This window comes from Pseudopipra pipra, chromosome 8 (genome assembly GCF_036250125.1).
Source record: "Pseudopipra pipra isolate bDixPip1 chromosome 8, bDixPip1.hap1, whole genome shotgun sequence".
NCBI classification, from domain to species: Eukaryota; Metazoa; Chordata; class Aves; order Passeriformes; family Pipridae; genus Pseudopipra; species Pseudopipra pipra.
The window spans coordinates 16,577,166-16,600,939 of record NC_087556.1 but is presented as its reverse complement, the minus strand read 5'-3'; the positions used below and the strand labels follow the sequence as shown (position 1 = coordinate 16,600,939).

Below are 23,774 nucleotides of genomic sequence, written 5' to 3'. Positions count from 1 at the left end.
ATGTAGTAACATTGGGGAAAATCACACATAGCACTAAGCAAAATCCTAGTAATTGTTACAAAACTGCTCAAACCAACTGGTACAAATAAGGATCATTGTAAAAAAAGGCAAAACTACTCAGAGGTGAAGCTCAACAGGACCTGCTAAGATAAACATCTTGGATATCATGACTCTACCAGAATAACTTGTGTTCTTGATTTCTGCAGGGTCAGGATTTTCTCCTTTAGAACCTGTTTTCTGCATGTATTAGCTGCAAAATGCTAGATGCCTCCTCACATTCCACAGCATCTCTCTCAGGCCTGCAAAATCAGGAGTGAGAGGAACCACATTTCTAATACTTTACACACTAATACTGAGCACTGGGCCAGCCTGAGGGAGACGTTGACATCAGGGTAGTGTGTACACCCCCTCTTGTGGCAGATCTTTCTGATTCCTCGCAAAACTGGAAAGCACAGACTTCACCAACCTAGGAAAGGGATCTCAAGCAAAAGGATGGGGGAAGAGCTCGACAGAATTTTTTCAAACTTCAGAAAATCATTAGTTTTTAATTTGATAGGATTGGTTTAAGTTTTTTTTTATAAAAGAGGAACCCAAATCAAATCCTGTTTTCCGTGCTTCTCCCTGAGCACTAGAGACCTTGCGAATACAACAGATCCCAAATCAAACAGCCTGTGGTTTAGGAAACAATCCTAATTCTGTTCTGCTCTGAAACTGACTGAATTTATCCATCCACAATGCAGTCAAAATACTAACCACTATAAAAAGACATCAAAGGAAAAGAAAGGAAATTAAACCAGCAGAAAACCAACCCATACAACCACATACTTTCATCCTGCCAAAAGAGACACTATCACCATACAAAACTGAATGCTATAAAGCACACTGCAAACCTGTTGATGTTAATATGAAGACTAGTTTGTTTCAATTTTTTTTTTTTAATCACTTAAATGGTTAGTTCCTGCCTTTTAATCCTGGTCTTAAACCTCCACCTCTCACTGACACACAGGCACCCATAAACCCATGCTGTCTCAACACACTAAGATATTGATTCACAGGTGGTCACAAGTACTGCAAGTAGTGTACAGCTTTGCTCAAAACAGCACTAAAAATATACAAAGAGGCAAGTCCAGCCTGCCACTTCTAAGAAACAAAGAACACTTGTTGAGCTAAGAAATGCTGCTGCTATTAGCATGGTGCAGCACAAGGCTCTTCTTGTATCAGTTGCCACACCAACTAAAGTTGGAAACCCCTGCTACAGTGAATTCCCGGGGAAATCAACCACATCACGCAGCTGACATGCAGGGGGAGCTGCAGAGATGTCTCTGAAGCTCTTAACCCACCTTTTTCTTGTCCGTTGCTGCTCAGCCCATTGACAACAGTTTTTGCAACATCAATTTCTTCATGTTCTGCAAGACAAATGAAGAAGCGGTTTTCAAGAAAGATTTTTCAAGTCTGCAACATCCTGAGCTGACTTGAATAAAACTGGCTCTTGTGAATTAAGAGAAACACAGAAGACAGTGCTTGAAAGGGCCATCAAAGGTCATCTAAAGCCCTATTCCTGAGCCATGACAGAAACAAATCTACCTCTGTTACTGCTGACAAATGTTTTCCTAATGAGTTCTTACAAACTTCCAGCATCACCCTAAAGCAACCTGTTCCAGTGCTTAACAGCCTGTAAGCTTATCAGTGCTTAAACCAAATTCTGAGGTCATGGTTTTCTGGACTCCATTCAAACAGTTCATGTTTTTCTCAAAATGTGGTGCCAAAACCAGGACATGATACTCCAGTTGAGACTTGCTAAAATGCTAAAATCAAGGGGGAATATTATTCCATAGATCCTACATACGACACTTCAGTATGGCATCTGCTTTGTTTTTCACTCTGATTTAGCCTGTTCCCTGGGCAAGGCCAGGAGTTTTCCTCTTCCCAATCAGCCCCCATTTCCTGGTCCCCCTTTTTTTTTTTTTAAGAGCTGATTTTTCCTATCCAGATGTCAAACTCCCAATTCATCTCTACAAAAACACATCAAATTCAGATAATTTTTTCAGGTAATCAGTAATTCTGAATTCTTGTATTCCAAACTGAAATAAGCCAAAGTGACCTACTCCAGCTCAAGACGTTTCTAGTAATTTTTTCAGCATTATGGGTCAAATTCAAACAACAAATGCAAATAATTGCATCAGAAACAGACAGGAATACTATGAGTAATAAAAAGGAAGGCCAATGACAGCAAGTAGAAAACAGAGACTTACCAGAGCTCATTGTGGCAGAGGGACTTTCCTTTTTCACTTCTGGATTTTGTTTATGTCTGTTTAAAGGGAAAGGCAGAATGATTACATTATGTTTCATGTCAGCCCAGAAAGCACTGGACACTATACTGAACATTCACAAGAGTCAAGACAGTTTCTTTAAAAAAATTAGTTTCAAATGCCAAATGGATTTGTGTCAAGCACCAGATACATTTTTTGCTGATAATTATCAGAAATTAAAGAGTATTTCCACCCAATATAGGTACTACTTCCAGACTTTAATCTTCAATATTCAATTAAAATATACTGATTAAAGCCTAAGGCTCTATACAGGGCAAAGTACAAGTCTGCCTAGTTTCTAATACATAAAACATGCATCACCTTTCAAAAAAAATTTTAAAAATCAAAGTGACACTAAAAGCTTTAAACCCCTCAACTTAGAGCATTTCCATATTTCAAGGCAATCTGTTGCTCAGATTAAAGTTTGTCTCTCCTTTGAAAGATATTACATTACAGAAGAGAGGCACTTGTCAAAATGCCTATTAACTTCTGCACCTATCATTTCCAGTCCTGTGATGCTGCTGATATTTTCAGGATCAGACTCCAGTAAGTGAAACTTGAAAATTGGAAGCTTTAATCCTTCTGGAACCAAAGGCAGTGAAATTACCAACCCAAGAGAAAAAATACCAGATGGGGATCAGACAAGAAAAAAGTTAAATTTAATGGTCGTGACAGAGGACAACTCTAAGGCCTATTTGTACTCACTCCTGTGGGGAGCTGATACCTGCAGCAAACAAACAGGTTTCAATGTCACAGATATTGGTTTGAATAGCCAAAGAGCAGCCTTTCTACAAAACAAGTCCATGTTTGACAAGATCTCTCAACTCTCTAAAGGTCCTAGGCTGAGTCAAAAACCCTTTAAAATTTTGTGTTCCAATCTACACCCCCTCACCCCCCAAAAAAAAGTTAATGCTAAAGAGAGTGAGATAAAGTGTAACTCCAGACAATTAATGGCTTCCATGACACAAGTAGAAATATGTATCTGGAACCATGAAATTATGCAGAAACAAGGACTGCAATCAGTGAAGTATAGGGGGAAATTGCTCAGAGAAACAAGAAACGAAACAAGAGAGCTGGAAATATTTGTTTTCTTGTTACATGAACTGGAGGCAGCAGTGGGACATTTTTAAGAGGTGGAAAATTCCTTCAGGGAACTGAATTTGCTCTCTTGCTTCAAGCAAGAGTCCCCATTCTTAACTAGCATTTGTTTCATACCAGCCAGAACACAATGAGCATGTTCAACAGACACTCAAAAGGAAAGAAAATTCAAGAAGCAAATATAGTAACAGAAGAGTCCATAAAATCAGCCAATATCTGGGGTCCCCAGCATGGCACCCTAGGAACAGTTGCCAATACTTAATTATTTAAATATTTTGTTCACTAAAATATCCATTCAAGATATATATTGCAGGTTGGTGAAGGCTCAGCAGGATGCAGCCTAACTCCAAGCTGATCCCAGTAAAATACAGTGTGAAGTGGAAGGTGCAATCTAAAACCAGTCAACAAAAGCTGAGTCCAAATTAAAGGTCTGCTGCCTGACTTTGCCTGCCCATACAGTATCTGCGTTTTGTTTCTACCATTTCATATTAGCAGTGAGTACCCTGAAATAGTAATGGTTGACACAGCCTGAAAACACAGACAAATGTACTTAATAATAATGGTCTTTCTGATCTCCATATGTTTCCATTACAGAAAGGGGCCTTAGTTCAAGCAAACTAGAAAGAAACAGCCTAAAATGATGGCTTATCCAGCCTAAGGAGGTTTGTAGCAATATCACACTATTCTACACATAGGAAAACGTTACATGCTAAACTGACTGGGATAAATACAAGTCCCTCCATGGGGCAGGGAGAAAACCACAAGAAGGGGCAGTACTGCAAAAAAATCTCAACTCAGCTGTAGGATTAATCCCTCTCTGAAGCTGAAGAGGTTGCTGGTACCCTGAAGTTTTAACTCAACACTGGCCCTTTCCACAGGCTTCATGCAAGTCAACACAAAGTTTCTTCCACTCCAAACATTCCCAAAAGGTTGCAATGCTTTCCTCTGGTATACAAGATAAAACAGGAGGGGAAAAATAATTTAATGTGTTACCTTTTCAGGATAGAAAGATAATTTACTAGCTCCCATGTCTGGGCAAAGACAGGGTTCCACTACTGCTGCAATCCCAGAGCAACACATGTCCCCTTCCACAATGGCAGTATCTGACCAATTAAACTCGTGACCACATGCTTTATACTTTTTAAACAGCCACTTGTTTAGAAACAGTGACATCACAAATGCCATAAAACTGTTTTCAGTGATGTCTTTCTGATTCAAGAGTCTTGACATTGCTTACAGTGTAAAGTACTGGCTTCCACTGCATTAACAAAAGCATTTAGGAAAGAATTTACAAAAAAAAAGGTACAATTATTTAGCATTAATAGAACAAATTACTTTTTACAAAATGGTGATTTGAGGCTAAAAATAAAGTGATAATTAAAGAAGCTTGCTAAAATGCAAGATGTGTACAAACTCATTAGAACTAGATCTATAAAAATTACTTTCCCAAATATCCCCACACTTCCTAGCAATTATAGAATTCAATTAAAATAACAAACATCCAGTGTTCACTTACTGTGAAACTAATCCACATCCTTCAAGCACACAAACACATGCTTAATGTGAGCTCCCATACACAGAATGGATTCAGCATATTCTGGGTGAGTGTAACTAATCCTGAGCCCCTGGGTTGGTCTAATTCCAGAAACTCCATTTCAAAGTTGATTTTGATCAGTTGAGAATCTGCATACAGACTTGCTGTATGCAGGTAGAATTAACTCTTGTTTAGATTGACATCTGCATGTTTGGAGTTGAGAACGTGCTTTGGCAACTCTTTGCATCAGGGCTACAGTTATTCTACCTGTCTCCCATATACTTTACCCAAACCACATACTGATGTCCTATTAGGCCTATCTCAGTCCTGAGTTGCTCTTGGGACCAGATAAACCAGCCAGATTGCACATCTGGCTCCATGGTCCCAGTATAGCAAACTGTTGTCTGCTCTAACACCTGGGAAGGTACGTGCTGTAAAAGCCAGTGTGCCGTGAAGGTTTGGATGTAACATCCTTATACAGAGCAGTCTCTGCCAGGTTTGACAGACCGAGCAGGTGGCTCTGGAAACATTTGCTACTCCCAGTTTGCCTCAAGAACTTCCTGTAGACATGGCCAAGCCATTCCTTAGACATTGATGCAAGTATGCACAGCAGCACTTCAGAAGGGAGCCTTTCAAAGGGAACCAAGAATGAAATCCCTCATGTCAGTATTAAAAACACAGGAACCCATACTGACAGATTGGGCAAAGAAAATAAAAAATTAAAAAGCAAAAAAAACCCCCTCCAAAACAAAGCCCCCACATGTCTCCTTCCAGCTCCCTGCTCTAACCAGCTAACCAGAACCTCCTTACCAGTCTGGAACTAGTGCCTTTCCTGAAATGTGACAGACATAGCAACAAAGGCTTCAAAGCTGCAGACATTCTAAACACAATGAAAGGTAATGAATTCCTCAGGGCATAAGCCAGCAGCTGTAACCCTGAGCATGCCAATGTCCATATGTAACATCCACCAACTCCTTGTCAGTTCAGTCCTACCTCTAGGCGGATGTTTAACATTTCCTTCCTCCCTTTCACCCACAGCACATTTCTTCCAAGGCTGCAGTTCCTTCCCTACTTGGTGTGGAAAAGAGAGCAGTGTGTTCAGAAGCCTATTTAGGAGGAATGCAGATAAGTGGCAACTACTTCTGTACAGCGTGTCTGGATTATCTCACATGCTCTAAAGGTTTGAGTACTCCCCCTACAATGGCAGGGGGTAACAAACAGCTCATTAATAGTTCTGAGCAAGGACACATGCTCTTAAGTCACTGGTATCTCAGCTAAGAGTCGCAGGCGGTGGTTATTTTTGGTGGTCTAATGCGAGTGTGGGGAGAAGCAACTTCCTTTCGTTTCTTCTCTTGTTATTATTGACAGCTCTGATGACTCACACAGGATTTTAAAACAATTGCTAGATATGAGATGGGGATTCAAAACTTACTGGGCTGGTCCCGTATATTCCTGAGATTTAGACTCCTGCTTTATTTTCTCAGTTCTGAGTTTTTCACATTTTCAAAGTTTCCTCTCTTTATACATGAGCTTTAAGTGTTTTGAGGCTGCATTGAAATTTAATATCAAATTCTTTTTTATATTAGTATAATCTAGGAGTTGAGGCTTTCAGAAGAATGGTAAGCTTTCAGACTTAAAGGATGATTAACAATCACCAAACTTACTTTTTACCTGGTCATGTCTTACACATCGCTGGCAGCACTCATTTTTTTCACCCCAGGCTCAGACCCTTTGTCACAACGCCACCAGTCTCCCTGACCTAAAGGCTCTGCTCAGTGAGCCATGTCAGCAATGCAGAGTCCCAAATCTGCAAAGATGGCAAGCGGCTGCACTGCAGTCAGTGCCTCCTACCAGCAGGTTCCTCTGCTTAAAGGAACTTGCTGGAAAGCACATCTCTGCACTTCTCACTTCGCATCACATAAAACGTGGTAAGAAGAAAAATAACTAGAATACAGTAGGCAGTTCCAGGTTAACCCAGGCAATCAGGCTCTCTCTCCAAGTATCATTATCTTTTATTCTGAAATATTGAAATACATTGCCTGTCATTTTTATTTTAAGGGTTAAAGAACAGCTTGTCATTCCTTCAGAAGATGATATGCTCCTAAGAATAAATGTCATGAAAAGACTGAGTAAGTAAGCAGTGCACTTAGAAGAATCATACCAATTCTGTACAAGACAACAACATCCCCACACTCTTCAGCACGTATTACGACAGCAGAGAGAGAGCACTGAAAGATCACTAAATGAAACAAATGGCAGCATTAAACATCAGCTTGGGTAAGGTGTTCTTATAAATAATTGAACTTACAGCTGTTACAATAAAGAAACACAGCACATTTCATATGCAGTATTACTTCTCTATTTTTTTCTTTAAATATAATATGTGTTTGTTTACTTCCTAATTGGTAAACTTAAGTTATCTGGGGCATATGTGCCAGGTTTTGGGCAATGTAAGGGGAATGTGCCTCTCTTAATAACAAAAGTCAAAAAGGAAAAGTAAACTAGGAGATGTGGCTTTAAGAATTCAGAGATGCTTTTGAACTAAGTCATCTTACAGTCATCAACTTCAGAGTAAACAAAGTTTATCTGCAACCTGAGTTAACTCAGTTCAAGGTCACCACTTTTGGAGCAGAGGGCAGAAAAGGATCTCTTGGGTCATCAAGCCTACTCCCATGCTATTGCAGGAAACTGTGTCATACAATACTGTGCAAGAACACTTCACATTCCAGCTTAAAACTGGTAAGGTTTCCCGCCTCCACCACTCCTCCTGGAAGCCTGCTCCAGAACTCATTCCTCTTATGGCTTGAATGCTTTTTCTAATTCACAACCTAAATTAAATTCATGAACAGCTACAGCTAAATTGTTTAGCACCAATACAATCTTTTTGTTTAAGCAGCTCTTCCTCCTCGCGCTTACCCCCATCCGTGCATTTTTTGAAAGCAGTTGCACCTCTGAGTCTTCGTTTTACAAGCCTGTAAACAAGCATTTCCAAAGAAATTGATCGGCACGTTGTTACCCATCTCATTAAAATCTGACAAACAGCAGAAGACTGTAAAAGATCATCAGGCCAAAGTCTAAACTCCACTTAACGTCACAGAACCGGAGAACAAAGCCTACAGCTGACATATCCAACAGCTGAAAAGCAAAGTTTAAAAGGTAAATCAGCTTTTTTTGATCATTCTCATTCTGACCTGTCTACTAAAATGAATTCCACGACTAGTGCTAGTTCAGATAGTGATTTGATGTCTATGGGAACCTCCCTGCAAAGAAATAGACTGGAATAATTTCACACCAGCCACTGAACCCTCCTCAAGTGACACTGACTTATACCTAGAGGGTTGTGGGGATGAAAGGTGGCTCCTGCTTGAGTCATCAAGCTCCCACTCCGCTACAGACTTGGGGCTTGAAAAACAGCCATCCAGAGGGTTTTTTGGCACAGAGCAGACTCGACATACAGTGCATCACTGGTTCCCTCTGGATAAGTTAACTGCTCACATCCATCACCTTACAGTCAAAAACATTTCTTCTCATGATAATAGATTCCAAATGCACTGTAACTGGGTTTTGACTTCCTCCTGAGTCTGTCATGACTGCCCTCTGTCTTTAGTATTTGATGGCTGAGATCATGGTGACAGTAGCTTTGGCCCATATATCATGGGTGTCTGCTGAAGAAACAAATGCCTTTCTGCCACACCCATACACCCAAGCAGCTCACATTAACATTTTGAAACTTCAGGAACAAAAATAAATTTTTTTAGGTTATTTTAAATAAAATCTCACATTCATCTTAGCAGGAGACACAAAGCACAGCACTTGAGAGCAGCAGAAGCTGAGATTTCTGTTCAGATTTATCTGTGATAGGTATGCTCACACCTCATAGATGGAACCATTATATAAACAAGCCAATGTACATCCTATACAAGGGAGCTCACTGAGCTCAGCTCTCAGGATGCCAGCTCCAGAGGGAAAGCTGTTAATGACTTAACAGCATACCACAACCTGGAACTGTTCAGGACACTTAACTGAAATTCATACAAGAATTGGGGCAGGGAGCATGTAACTACTGAAATTGGGATTTATTTATATTTAAGGGGTAAGTAATTCAGTGACATCCAACTTATCTTTGTTGCAATAGGAAAATCTTTCAGACAATCTGCAATGGCCACACCTAGCCAAGAGGATGCTGGTTTTATGCTTCAGCTGGAAGAAACAGAAGATTCATTCAGTTCCAAGCTGTTGTGAGACTACTTGTAAGAGCAGTGCAGCTGGAGTGCTCTGGGTACTGCACTGAACTCTGTATACCTCAGATATGGGGCCACTTGTGTCTCTGCAGAACAACTGCTGTAAATAAACAGACACAAATTCCAGAAGCCCTCATTATGTATAACAATGGATCCATTCAGCTGACTGCAGGATCAAGGGACACAAACACTGCATTGCATTTAGTATAGTGAATGGCATTCTATAAATACTATCAATTAGATCATCTAAACAACATCCAGCAGCTTCCCGTGCATGATTTTGTATAACAAAGACTACAAAGGCTGTCTTCACCTCTGTCACACACTATCAAACAGTGAAGTAGTAAATAAGAGGAAGTTGCGTTAAGTAGAAATACTAATTAGAGATTGACAAATATTACAAAGTTCAAATCCAGTTTACAGACATTTCACAAAAATGGGGGTAGAGAGAATATTCTGATGCACCTCTGACATATAAAACAGATACTTTAATGCTACAGACCACCTTACACCATCCCAGACATCCTGAGATTTCCAGTTGTGCAAGGCAGAGGAATTGCACAGGCATTAATGAGTGCTCACTGTGGCAACCACACCAAACATTAATTTTTAATTATGACCTCTTCTAGCATTAGCTATTCTGAAGCTTTGTACAAACACTGACTAAGCAACAGCTAACACTTTCAAGGTGTATAGGTGATAGTCCTACTTTACACAGAGATGGAAGACTTGGGCCTCTATTCTATGCAACATCTGAAATCAGCTGAGCTGGCATAGTGTAACAGGGTCTTATGGGTATCAGCCTTACAGGTTTGGGTTTTTTTATGGTTTCAGAATAACCAAAATCAGTTTGAGAGTTGGTCCCATTTACACACAACTGCACCAACCTCCAGGGAACCACATGAAGCTAAGTCAAATCAGTGCACATGGGGAACCAGGCACATAATGCTTCTGACACACCTCTGACAAACAAGCCGAAACCAGACAGGGTCATTTTCCTTAGCCTTTGCCAACCTGGAAGCATTGGTACGCTAGAAAAATTGCCATGGAACTGATTCATCTACCTGGATATCAGAAACAATATGGTCTCAGCAAAACTCAAAAGGCTGGTCACTGTCAGGCATCCAAGGCCAGACAGCAAACCTGTGTCTGCCAGGGAATTCAGGCTGGAGTGCTGGCTTGCTAGCCTTGCTGGACTGTGCTGCTTCTAAAGTCACCTACACACTAGAATGAAGAACACAGTAACTGCCTCTCTACTCAGTACTGAAAATACTTCCAGAAAACCAAACTGATGGGTGAAGCAACAATCTGATACTCCAAATGTCTCCAGAAATAGAAGAAAGTTACATTCCAGAAGCCAGTTTTCATCTTCACTTCCCTCTGACTCCTCCAGCCTCAGGTGACCAAATCCACATATTGCTGAGAACTCCACATCCACCCTTTTCACTTTCCTTTTAGTAACAGCCTCAGAATCAACATTCAGGAACTGATTTCAAAGTCTCCTTCCCATAAAAATGATTAGGAGAAAGATCCAATCACAAATGGTAAGGAGGCGAGAAGATGCCTATTTTTCTTAATGAAAACACAAATCCATGTATTACTACCTTGATATTGCCTCTTTTTTCAATCAGCAACTGGAAATAACTATCCAAATGAAAGCAGCATTCTGAAAAGCAGTGTGCACTGCCCCATCAGACCTACCCACTCAGTGTACATTAGCATATGCCAGTGCCAAGTAAAGTCCTGAGAATTCAGCTCACAGCAGCTCTAGGAGAGCTAGATTTGACTAACTGTGACTAAAAATCCTACCAGTGTCCTTACCTTGATTCAGGCTTTTCAGTCAATGGTGCCATTTTCTTAGTCTCTTGATTTCATTCCATTAGAGGTATGAAAGAGTTAATGAAATCTTTCACTGTGGTGCCCAGTCACTTGGCTGCTGAGGTGTAACAAGAAATTTGTGGAGGCATCTCTCTCTCTCTCCGGCACCCTTAAATACTTTGCTCCTCCTACTGCTGTGCTTTAATTAGCCAGCTGGTTCTTAGTCACTCCATCCTGTCACTAGGCTTGCTCACCAACAGCCACCCCCACCCAGCCTGCCTGTCACTCCCCTGCCCCTGTCAGCACGAAGGACACAGACTCTTCCTGCAGCTCTGGAGCTGGAGAAGGGAAAAAGGTTGGAGGTGACGCTCCATGGTAGCTTTGGTATGGGATGCACTTCAGAAGAGAAGTGGCAGAAAGACTTTGAAGAGATTAAAGTACTTGAAAAAGCACCTTTTTTTTTTTTTTTAAACCAGGCAGCATCTGCTTGTGAAGGAAAATTTTCATTAGCATTGGCATGACAGATCCTATTTCAATGGGTAGGAGCTGAAGGGGCAGCTAAAGTTTCTGCATATGGCAGTTGAGATTTGTAGCATAAATACCTGACATGACACAAGGGGAAACTAACTGCTTACATATTATATGCTCACTCCATGGGCATCATAACAGGCATCATTCTGAGCCACAAGTTGTACTAGGGTGTCCCTAGAGTGGAGTGTCCCCACCACAGTGCAGCTTGGCTTCCTCTTGGGCAACCTAAGACTTGCACTGGAGTGGAGGAGGTGCCAGCTTTTAGGAGAGCGAGGGTATACTCATATATCCCCAGGCCTGGGCAGCCTGTTAGTGAGCAAGGTGAGCTGCAGCACAGAATCACCCTTCCTTCCACAGCACATGCCTACTAAACAAACCACTGGAATAAGACTTCCTCAACTCAGACCTTGAAGGTTGGCTTAAGGAAGACCAAGTGCTAGCCCAACAGTGGAAATAATTTGAAGGAACTCCCAAGTCCTTTGCTACTTTCCTTGTCACCAGCACTGCTGGTTTTCATAACTGACACTCCTGAGTGTTTCCGTTTGCAGCCTGTCTCTGGATTTTGGTTCCTCAAATATGTATGTACAGGCACTGATCTGCTGCCACACTCACAGATTGATAAAATATACTGAAAGTTATTGCAAGACAAACATTAGCATTCAAACAAGACCTAGAAAGCAACACAGATGGCAAGAATTGCTGATTGCAGAAGGGCACATTTAGATTTCAGTCCCTATACAAGTCAGGTATATTTGGTTTGGGTGGAGGAGGAAGAGGGTTATTTCAGATATATCAAGAGTCAGAATAGAGGATGATGGAAAACTATGTTTTGAGTGGTCAGACCCTACTCTCCTATATGAAAAAAACCCAAACCTAAAACCAAAAAAAAACCCAAAAACCACCAAAACCTAACCCCATGTTGTTCTCAAAAACAAACCAGAAAAGCCAAAACACCCCCCCCCATTGTCCTAAGTAAGCTGTGCAGTCATCACCAGCACCAAATACTTGAAACATACTTATTTATACAACAGTACGCAACAGGAAACCCTCCTCATAACTCAAGATAACCTCCTTGATCTCCTTCAAGTCTGTTGTGGAGCCTGGACCACATGAGAGCGTGTCAGTTGGAAGCCACACTTGCTGTGTAGCAGAGGTTCATAAACAAGCCCCTGATAGTTTGTCTTCAGGTAATAAAAATGACCGAGACTAAAACAACCACAATGTAAAAACTACAGCTAGTGAACAAAAGTATGGCACCTAGGGAGGGGCAAAGTAGGGAAGGATCCAGAAACCAGCTCAGGTCCAAAGTTAGGATGGTCAGTTCAATGACAGGGTCTGAAACATTTCTGGTCTTTGCAGGAACCAGCTTAGAGAACTTTCAAACAGCCTGGCAAGGAGGGAAGAGTTTGTACTACAGACCACCACTTGGATGGAAAACTGCATTTTCACAGAATTTGCTATTCCACTTGGGTGAAGAGCAGCAAACTTCATTGTTTCCAAAGTCAACCTTGAGTGCAGGATAAAAAGCTTCATTAAATGTTGCTGGTTTACCATCAACCCACAGAACTAGTGTACTGTGCACCACAATTTTCCTGGCATCTATTGCTACACAATCACTGCTGTATTTTTCTCCATAATATCTTTGTGAAAGATAACTTCACCATAACAGCTGAAGGAAATAGCAAGAGGGACAAAACAATTTGAACAACAAAGGGAGTCTTTGGCATAACAGAAGCAGATGCCAGTTCTAGGGTATTCTGGACCACTGCTCTAGTAGCCACTGAACAAGCCTGCTTTCACTGGAGGGAGTAATTTTCCCAGTTACAAGCTACCCTGGAAAGTTTTGCTGCACAATCCACAGTTTTCCAGTTTTGATAAATGTCCCACAGCCATACTAGTTCTTTTATGCCCACCCCAATATGCCATGGGACTAGGCTTTCCAGCCACCAGAAGAGGTCAGAGGTGCTGTGACATGCAGTTTAGAAAACAGTGTGATTTGATAGATCTGGGAGATGCTAAACAAAAGTGATTAAGGTTACTTCATTCTGCAGATGGACAGGGAAGGCAAGCAAACTTACATCACGCTCATGCTTTTAGTTGAGCTCTGGGGTTTGAATTGCAAAACAAAACTCGGCCAAAATAACACGTTGCTGCTAGAGCTCCACCCAGCACCGTCAATGAGCACAAACTCATTCACCCAGCATCCTCCTCCTGCTGGGCTGGAGCTCCCGCTTTATTACAAAACAGCCACCCAGGTTTTGGTTGGGATAGTTTTACAGCAACCTCCCTGCTATAAAAGATGAGCCCTACCTTGCCCCAAAGCTCCCAACACCCAGAAGATCCCCATGGATGCCTCAGACCTGAGCCTGAACTCTGCAGCTCAGTCCTCCCTAGCTAAAATCCATGGGAACCAGCACCCCCATCGAATGAAATACTGCTGTCAGCAGCCCCTACAATATGCCAGGCCGCTTAGTGCAACTGCACAAGGACTCAGGAAGCACTTATAGCTGAGTCTGCAAGGCGTGAGGAGTTCAGACTGTCGCTGGAGACTGAGCAAAACTCCTTATAAAGACGTATACAGGACTTCTAAGAGCTCTAGATAGGAACTTAATCTGTCAGTAGGAGTCCAAGTCTGCAGGGCAGAGGTTAAGAGCTAGCAAGCGGTCCTTGTAACAATAAGGTATGTATTAATCCAGTGAAAGCACATAGCCTTCTAAATGTACAGAAAGAAGAGCATGGACCACAAGACAAACTGCTAGAAAATTTTCTCAGGTGGCTGAGAAAAGCAAATGCATAATTTGTCTTCCTTGCTGAAGAACTGTCCTAATGTCCCTTTCGGCTGTTGGAGATAAGGGCTGTGCTGTGGACTGGTGATCCCTCATTTGACAGAACAAAATTTAACAGAATGAAATACTACCTGGTAGGATCACAGTTTACCAGCATTTGGGATCTACAGCATCATGAGAGAAATTTCAGTGAGAGGAGTGGCATCTGCAGCTGTTGTCTTCTGACTGCAGCACTCAGCAGAAGCTGGAAAGCACTCACACCAACGCAAGCTAGGACTGACCAGCTGTTTAGCAGTCACCTGAGTAGCAGTTTCTCCCAGCTCCCACTGATCTGCTGACCTATTTCAACTCCCACACATACAAGAAAGTATAACCTTGCTCCTCTACCTTGCACAGCAGCTGATCCTGGTCCAAGCAATTTTATGGAATTCAGACCTGCTAAATGCAACGCTCCAGGGGAAAAACTTAGGGCTCAGCTATGCTTACCCAAGTCCTAAGGAAATTAATGACAGTTACAGCATACAATCAACAAAACATGCATCCTCACCCACACATAAGCATCTCATGCCCTTTGTACCCGGTATCACCATTTACACTCTGGCAAAATGGAAGCAAGTGATTTGCTAAGTTGTTCAGAGTAAAAAAAGGAGAGGTAGGAGTGCAGCATAGAAGGGAACTTGTAGAAGCAGCAAAGAAAATTCAGACTGTGCTCTTTCTCCATCGCATTATTTTCCTGCAATGCTTTTCACTGCACCCTAATTGCTAAAAACAAGTGAATATCACAAATCAGGCTATCCACAGCTGATCTTCTGTTCTCCAGAAACAGAACTGCAGAGCCAAAAGAGGCAGCATGCCATCCAGTAGACAAGCCTGGGCATTCATGGAAACTAAGCCCCAGCAGTTCTGGCCAATGTATTTGCTATGTGTGTCATTAATAAGCAGAAATCCAGCCCAAAACACCAGGCTGAGGAGAAATTTAGATTTGCTTCTAACTTGGCCAGCTGGCTGGAATTATTAACCAGTTACATTTGTAACTATGAAAGCTAATGAGAGACTAATCATATTTCACAGTTCACAGCTGAAAGTCATTTCCTTTAGGAGTTAATCAGAGTTAAAGTTCCCCCTTCTTGTTGATTCCTCTCCCTCAAACTGTGGCTGTTCAAGAGTTTTGAAGGCCTTACTGACTTTAAATCTGTCTTCTAAGGGCAACACTTGGGTACAGGTGTATTGAGAGGAAGGTGCTTGAATCTCTTCAAGGAGATGAAGACAAAAGCTATCTTCCCCCATCCCCTCCCACCACACAAACATTTCTTGTCAGAGCAAAGAAACAGCAACTGGATGACTAAGTAATGATAATGACTGCTGCTCAGTGCACTGCTGGACTCTGATTAGATTGTTCTTGGCCTCTAAACAGATTAAAAAAAAAAAAAAAAACCAACACCAAAACACAAAACAACCAACAAAAAAACCCCAAAGAAAACACATTGGCCATTTAGAAGAGGCAGGACTAGCCTATTAGCAACAGTACAGCATGCAGTTAAGATGCTACTGGGTCATTGTCTCTGTCCAGATCCTACACTTTAGTGACCTGGAATGAAGTAAACAAAGACATTGCCCATCAGGCCATGAGCTGCTCCCACGACCCTTTGCATCAATTTCCTTAGCCCAAAAAACACAGCTAAATAGGCCTTGGGAAACATCCACCTCTGAAGACCCAAGGGCGTTGAAATTTTCACATCCTATACTAACTGCCTTGTGCCAAACAGACAAGGAGCTATGAATCTATGAGCAGATTGGGAAGACATTAAGGAAAACATTTGAAACACACTGTCCTTTCCAGAATCTCTGCCTCATCGACTCTCCATCTGTTCCCAAAAGTTCAATGGAAAAAAATGGAAACTCCATTTTCCTGCTTTCTATAAACTCACTCTCACTGTTACTGCTCTGGTTTTCGGCACAGTGCTGCACCACTTAAAACCTCTTTACAGTCTAAGATGGGCAGAGCCAGTGTGGAGCTGGTGTGACAAACTGGCTGGAGCCAAAATGACATTCTGGGCAACACCTTCCTCTAGAAGACATTCTGCTCTGTCTCAAGGGAAAGTTGTGAAAGACTTGTTGCACCTTACAGCAGCCTGTCTGAATAACCTTCAGCATTCACCTGAAGAAATGAATTCCAGAACTGAATAATGCAGCAGCTACTGAGCAGCAGACCCTGGAAAATCTGGCCATCAATAAGAACAGCAAATCTTTAGCAACCTCTGCAACAGTTCTGTGTGTGCACTATTGGCACTTTTTCTCCTTTGTGGGAGAAATCATTTCTGAGTCTTGGACTTCCTGTACCATTTTCCATGCTTTGACTCCTCACCTATGACAGCAAAAGACACAGTCAAGACATACCCACTGTGTTTTCATACATTTACTTTGTTTCCTGGTGCACTGGGTAGGTATTTTCCTCCCCCCCTTTCTGTGCCTCTGGTCCAGCTTGACAGGCCTGGAACTGTTTTGTCTTCACGAAGCGACAGATTCCTGGATTAAAGGTCTGAACTGAGTAATGATCTGCAGCATGCATTACAAGTCACATTAAAAACCAACACAACACCTTAATTTGATCTTAAAAAACATAAATACAAAATCGCATGGTATACAACTACTTCCCTATATTCCCATGAGCCTCCAACTAAAGGAAAAGAATCAGACAGATTCTTCTACAGAAAAGCAAATAAGTTTCTCTCACATAAAAAGGTAATGTAAAAAGAGCCAGTCAGGGCTCCACCTAACCTGGAATAGGGGCTAAAGAGTAAGTCATTCTCCTGCAAACTTCTATATGGGCTATCCAGGCCCTGGTACTCAATGCTGTGCACTCCCTGAAAAATAGATGTGCCATGCTTGTCACTTGACAGCCAAAAGGCATCGAAGATAAGGGAAGAAGGAAATGCAGATGTCATCGCTTAGCTGATGACATAAGTCAGCCACAGCACAAGCATGAGGCACTGTGACTCCCAGGCATGTCTCTGAGAATCAAGGCTTCTTGGAGATGCTCTTTTTCCAGATCAATGCCTGACTGCGTCTTTCTGGCTGGAGAAGAACCAAGTATCACAATCTCTTCCCTCTAAAGCAGTTAAACTGAGGGGACAGAGCTTCCCTCCTTTTTGCAGCCAAAGCACAGGATCACATTCAGGCCTGGTGTAGAACAGCCCATCTCTAGAAGAGACCAAGTTATTGTACAGTTCAATAGTGGGGTCCATGTGATTTTGCTTATAAGGCAGCAGTAGGAGAATGACGTAGAATTTGGCTTGATACCTCCCAAAAGTTTATCCAGCTTCCTCTCCAACATCCTGAACTTTCATTCCTCAGAGAGAACTAGTTCATAAAAGACAGCGCCATCAGGCTGCCAACAGCTGCTGCATGTTCAGCACGCAAGAGGCTGATGTAGCCCTGCTGGAGGGGCTCTATATCCCCAAAGGAGAGAGATATAAGCAACCCTTGAGAATCACAACATGAATATGGATGTGACTGGCATGGAGACAAACATCAGGTACAGTGTTATATGGGAAAGGACTTGAGATTATCATACAGAGCTGAAATGTGAGACCACTAGAGAATCTATGCAGAGAAAAGGGAAAGGGAGAGACAGGAGAAATTGATGCTTTCAGCTTTTTAGTAAAAAAGAAAGGAGTAGCCAAAAAGAATTTTATTTGCCATGTCTAGGATGCCAGAGATTCAGTCTTTGGTAACTGCTGCTTTGACCTTTGCCTTCCTGATCACAAACAGGCTCTATAGAACAGTCATCCTAAGGGGAAAAAATGGTCTCAAGAGCTTGACATGTGAGGCTCAGCCTTGATCATGTCTAAGATTTCTGCTTCAATGCAGAGCTCTCAAAAGCTGAGGTACTTTTGCCTCAGGCAAGTAAGAAAATCAAACCTCATCTCAACTCTGTCAAGTCTCTTTTATTCCAGGACTTAATCTTAGAGCAAACAGTACCAAAGACCTCACACCATCTCCTCTAAAGAAAACAAATCAGCTTCACCAATATTTGTAGTTGTCTTGTCTGTAGCTACCCTAAACCTAGTCCAGTAGCCCACACTGGGGGTCTGACCATCATCAACTCCGTAATTTACCCCCCCAACAGTTCAATCCCAGTTCAAGAGCTCCTGTCTGCTCTAAATCTATACCAAGTCACCACACATGCTGACAGCCACTCAAATCTAACCTAATGGCCTCTTACAGATGAATCCATTGCTCTCTATTACCATGCAAGCAAGCACCAGTGCTAAATCTGGATTTGTAGCCTATTCAAGGCCAACTGTTAAACTCTGGTCCTTATCCTAAAACTTTACTACTCCAATTCCAAAATCCCACTATCTCCATGTGTTTCTGATCTAGAATGAGGCACAAAATATTTACTGGCACTACCATCAATATAAATAGAAAAAGATGTCACAAATGCAGACAATAAACAAGGAGGATGTCAAAAACACAGACAGTAAACAAGGAACACATCTGATGGTGGCAAAGGTGAATTTAATCCTTGTTGGGACTACTATGTTTTATCTAATGCATCCCTGAATCACCACAAAAATAGCACTTGGAGCTTTATCCTCTTTCAAGAACTGGAACTTCTGACTGGTTCACATACCAAAAAAACCTCTATAATACAGTGATGCTCTCACCACCCTATAGCTTTCTGCTGCACAACCCAGGTAGGCTGCTACTAGGATGAAAACTGTTCCACTGCAAGTCATAAGAGACAGATGCGATTTTGGTGCCTCAAGTCAGGATAAGGTTTCCCAGTGACATGCTCCTTCCCCTCCCTTCAGGGTACTCACACCAGTCAGCTGGATGAACTCTTCAGGCCCAGCTTAGGACAGGATCCTCTGACAACAACTTCCACTCCGTCTTCTCTTCACATGCAACTGCTACGTAACAGCTCATACCTACAAAAGACAAAGAGAAAGAAAATGCTTTTTATCACCACTAGTCCCACTGTCCAACACAATCACAGAAGGCTGTACTAAAGCAATCAGCCTTCACAGAAATAATGCTACTTTTAGATAAAGCAATTCCCTCTGCTTACCATGCAGGAAGTATAGCATAGTTAGTATAAACAGTAGTCTGACCAGACTCGCATCAGAACATCTCCTGTGTGAGAACCAGTATTTACAGTTGTCCCCAGGGAAGGCTGAAACCACATCCGTTTTCCTGCTTTTCTGCTTGAGATTCCCCCTCAAGGAGCAAGGACAGCTGAATAGCACAAATATTCACGCCTCCCTACAACCTACAGTCTGTTTACTAATGTAAATTGCTGCTGATTTCAGCTTAATTTAGTATACTAGTTTGCAAAATGCAAAAAAAGAGAAGTAAATACACATCTATGCAGTTACCCCTGATGTGTGAACAGGCTCATCTGATACAGAGCCTGGTTTGGGAGCTAGGGGTAAGAAGCCACAAAATATAACTCCCTGCTCCCAGGAATAAAAACTCTCAAAGAAGAGCAGGTAATAGGCACATATTAAGAAACACACACACATCAGGTTGTCTTAGGACAAATTCCTTGGTTAGGGTACACAGCTAGACAGACAGACACAGAGGCAGAATTCACAGAAACAATTTAATTTTTTTTTTGCATGCATTGAGAGTTAGTAAATGAGACTATTTAACTCCAGTCCTATATTATGTCTAAATGGTATGATCTGACATTGATTTAATAGAGGGCTGTGCAGCTTTATTGTTTTACTCAGAAATATTTACAGCAGTCTGCTTTAGTGAGATGTCTTTACAGTTTGACTTATAAGGTAAGTATTGACACCCCTCAACTTTTAATCATGTCATTTATCTGGCTGAACCAATCAGCCCGTCACCCTGAGCTTCTGCTGTACTGAGTGGACAGAGGGGTTCTTCCAGAGGGCAATGCAACCTCTCTCCCCACTGCCTTCTTCATACTTCTCTGTATTCAACAACTCTAAAAAGAACTTGAGGAGACCAACTAGCAAAGTTTCATGCCTACGCTGTATGATTGAACAAATCCTCATGAGTGTTTTATTCAAGCTCCGAGGGGAGTGAAATCACACTTCTTTCAACAAGCAATTCAAAACAAGAACTTCCAAGGGCCCTGTACAACCAGCCTGTCAGCCAATAAGCCTCACCAGTTAGATATTCTCGTGACAGTGCAGGTGGGGCATAAATATGACATGGAAAAAACAGAAGGTGATGCTCAGAGATAAAAGCACTCAGAAAGAGTATCAAGGACCCTGTATAGGAGCCACCTCAGAATGTGCTCACAGAGCTTCAATAAGATGATGCTTTTACAAGCCTCAAGATTTCTTTCAAGACCCACAAATATCGCAAAAAATGAGCCTAGAAGAACTAGGCTAGTTTTTCAATAAAACTAGAATAGTCCTAAGAAAACACAAGCTGAGAAAAATTAGACTTTTCTGTCCAGGACAGTCTAGCAGCTTCTCCATCCCCAACAAGTAGAAAGGGATCAATGAAAGGACACACATTTGAAAGGTCTATTGCTAGTACTGGAAAGAAAATTTCCTATAAAGGTGCCCAGAGTATGCACCATGAGAGAGTTAATACTCCTGGGCAAGGTCAAGTCCTGGTTTTCCCGCAACACAAGAAGCTGCCCTGCTGGCATTAACTACAGTTTGTTTGCCTTCCCAACCTGCCTTGTCCTTGTGAGTTGGCAAAAGGCTGAAGCTGGCCAGACTCCCAGCTACCAAAAGCTGCCCAAAGCAGAGAACTGTTATCACAAGGACTAAGAGCTAGGTTGAGAGGAGGAGGAGGGAGTAAATGGATAGAAACTTCTCTGGTGCTGAGAATTGTTACAACTAAGTTTATAACCTGGCACATAGCCAGGGAGCACAGCAAGACACAGGAATACAGAGGCAGGTTATGACTGGTCTGTGCTCAAGTCTAGAAGAGGCACCTAAACATTCAAACTTTCACCTTGGAAATATGGCCCACACTAGCTCCTGGAGGACCCTAAGAAGCTATTTTTTTTCCTGAAAAATCAATGCAGGATTCACAGAAGGATTCAGTTTAGACAAACTTTATACCCACTGCTGTTAGAGACAAAACTTCTCTTTCTGTCAGTGGCAGCAAAATTAGGGAGCTGACCGTGTCAGAGAGGAAGGACACTGCCAAAAAGTTTTCAACATATTTTAATTTTTTGGTATTCAGCTGTGTTATGGCTTTATCTGTTTTTAAGAGTTTGATTTCCAATAAAACTTTCCGTAACAGAAAAGTCTGCTGAAAGAGTTTCCAATGAATAACACAGGAGGTACTTTGACTCTGCCTGCACAAGCAGCCAGCACATTGGCACTGCTGGTAACTGAACTGCTCAGCAAGCGACAAAAAGCAGCTTACACAAGGAAACTTTGAACGAATGCAGCAGGTGAGCAAATCAAGCAACAAAAAACCACCACCAAACCAAACCAAAACTTTACCACACTGCTAATAAAGATGTTTCCCTGCAGGATTTTCCTTCTTTTTTTTTCCTCCCCTTTGATTTTTATAACTAGGGATTTCCCTAACTCTACACACTCCTTGAGTTAAAATAAATCACTGTGGCTTAGAGCAGCCTGTGTAGTTCTGATGCATTGAGCTACAGCCTCAGAATGTCCTGGTACCCAAACCTGCCATAAGAGGCTTTTCAGAGTGACATGGGAAGAGCATAGCAGGAACAAGATGGGGAGGAGCCTCAAGTACAAAAGCAGAAGGTGTGTTTCTGGAGGCTGCTTTATTCATGCTAAGCACTGATACACTAGCTGACAATACTACGGTAGTGCAAAATCAAGCTATCTAGCTCCTTCTCCCTTTTTCAGATCAACAGTCAGTAATCTGGCACTTCTTAAAAGGGTTGGATACAGGCCACAGTCAACCACATACCTATAGAGAAAGGAACACTGCCAAAAATGAAAAGGAGAGGGTGAGAAACAGGAAAAAACTTCTTGCTGCAGACAGTGGCCAAGCATGATCCAGCAGGACAAGTCTATCTGCGAGCACACTTGTGAGCCCCAGCAATGACACCTAGACACAACTACCCTGCTGTACACATGAACATCAGCTCAGCATGCTGCTATTCTTGCAGTAATTTTCCATACTTCACAGCCTGAGCTCACAAAACCAAGCAGACAGCGCAGCTTCCAGTACCCCCTTAGGCAGCAAGGGAAAACAGTGTCCAAGTGATCTCACACCTGAACACAACAGGAGGGCAGCACACACACACACGGAGCCTCAAGCTCAAGAACTGGAAGTGCCAAGTAAAAGAAACACAGGAGTTTCACATTGTTTTCAAGGTAAAAAGAGAAAGGGACTGACCCTGCTTGACTTCATCATCTTGTTTGTACAGCGCCCTGTGCTTTGGGCACGGAGCTGCAAAATCAAAGCAAGTACAATGGCAATGAAAACATAATCAAACACATCAGTGTGAGGCCAGCTTTCCAATGGAAAAGCAAAGGGTTGGAAACTAAAATCAACAAACAATACTCAGATCTAAAGGCCATTTAAAAAAACCTAACAAATTCAGCTCTGTAAGACTAGCAGGATAAAAATATTATATTCTGCCATTGTCCACATAAGAACAGGCAGCCCCTTTTCAAGGAATTTAAATGGACAAGACACACGAAGGGGAAACAGATGCATGGATGAAGAGTGATTTGTCCTGATCACCTAACACCAGGATCAGTGCCAGGAACAAACTATGACTCCAGCTTTCCTAGCAAAATGCTTCTTTCACTGGTCTGTACTGCCTAGAAGGCTGAAAATTGACACCCACCTTTTGAAGGCATTTTCAATGAAAACTGCTTTCACCATCCCACCTGCTGGAGATTACAACTCCCTACAGTGCTGGTAGCAGAGGTGTCCATGTGAGCACTCCATAATCCACAAAAAGCTGAATCCACCAAGTTAAACTGAACAATCAGTGAAGATAAATCAAGCTCATCTATTTTCTCAATGCTGATCACACAGTGCACACATGCACTCTTCAGCTGGCAAAGCTGTGTGAAGCCAATCATCAGCAGTGTGGAAGAGAAGACAAGGGTACCTGTCTTCAACCTGAGCAACTGTTTGCTAAGTTGATGCTTGTCCTTAGTCAAGTGTCCCTATGTCCTTCCACTCTGGAAGTCATAAGACTTGTGGATCTTTTAAAACTTTCTTCCCTGAGCCACTCCATCATCAGAGTTCTGGCTTAGTAAGCATCAAATACAACAAAAATTCCATCTCAGCCTCCATCTATGGACTAGAATGACTCACAGAATATTGCTTTGGGCCAATAGGAACATTAGAGACAACAGCAATGCTGTTACTAATCTACATGCAAGGCCAAATCCTGCAAAAGCATGTCATTCCCAGTGAAGTCAACAAAAGAGGTGCAAGTACATTCCAGGATAGATCTTGATCTCTCAAAATTGGCTTAGATTTTCTCCAATATAAAAATGAACTCTTCTGACTG

The 23,774-nt window shown here is 42.0% G+C and overlaps 1 protein-coding gene across 50 annotated transcripts in view; it reads right to left on the bottom strand.

Annotated features, from left to right (window-relative positions):
• Positions 1 to 23,774, bottom strand: part of SORBS1 (sorbin and SH3 domain containing 1) — a 167,222-nt gene that overhangs the window by 65,949 nt on the left and 77,499 nt on the right. For 43 of the 50 annotated variants that reach the window (XM_064663700.1, XM_064663714.1, XM_064663704.1 and 40 more), the window contains exons 1-3: positions 7,858 to 7,976; positions 2,253 to 2,308; positions 1,341 to 1,406 (exon numbers count right to left, since the gene is read on the bottom strand). In XM_064663700.1, the coding sequence (XP_064519770.1) occupies positions 1,341 to 1,406; positions 2,253 to 2,308; positions 7,858 to 7,961 (226 nt within the window). In that variant the 5' untranslated portion in view covers positions 7,962 to 7,976. Of the gene's footprint in view, positions 1 to 1,340; positions 1,407 to 2,252; positions 2,309 to 7,857; positions 7,977 to 11,003; positions 11,174 to 19,143; positions 19,252 to 23,774 lie in introns of those variants that run through there. The other 7 variants (XM_064663717.1, XM_064663718.1, XM_064663720.1 and 4 more) reach the window with 4 other exon arrangements.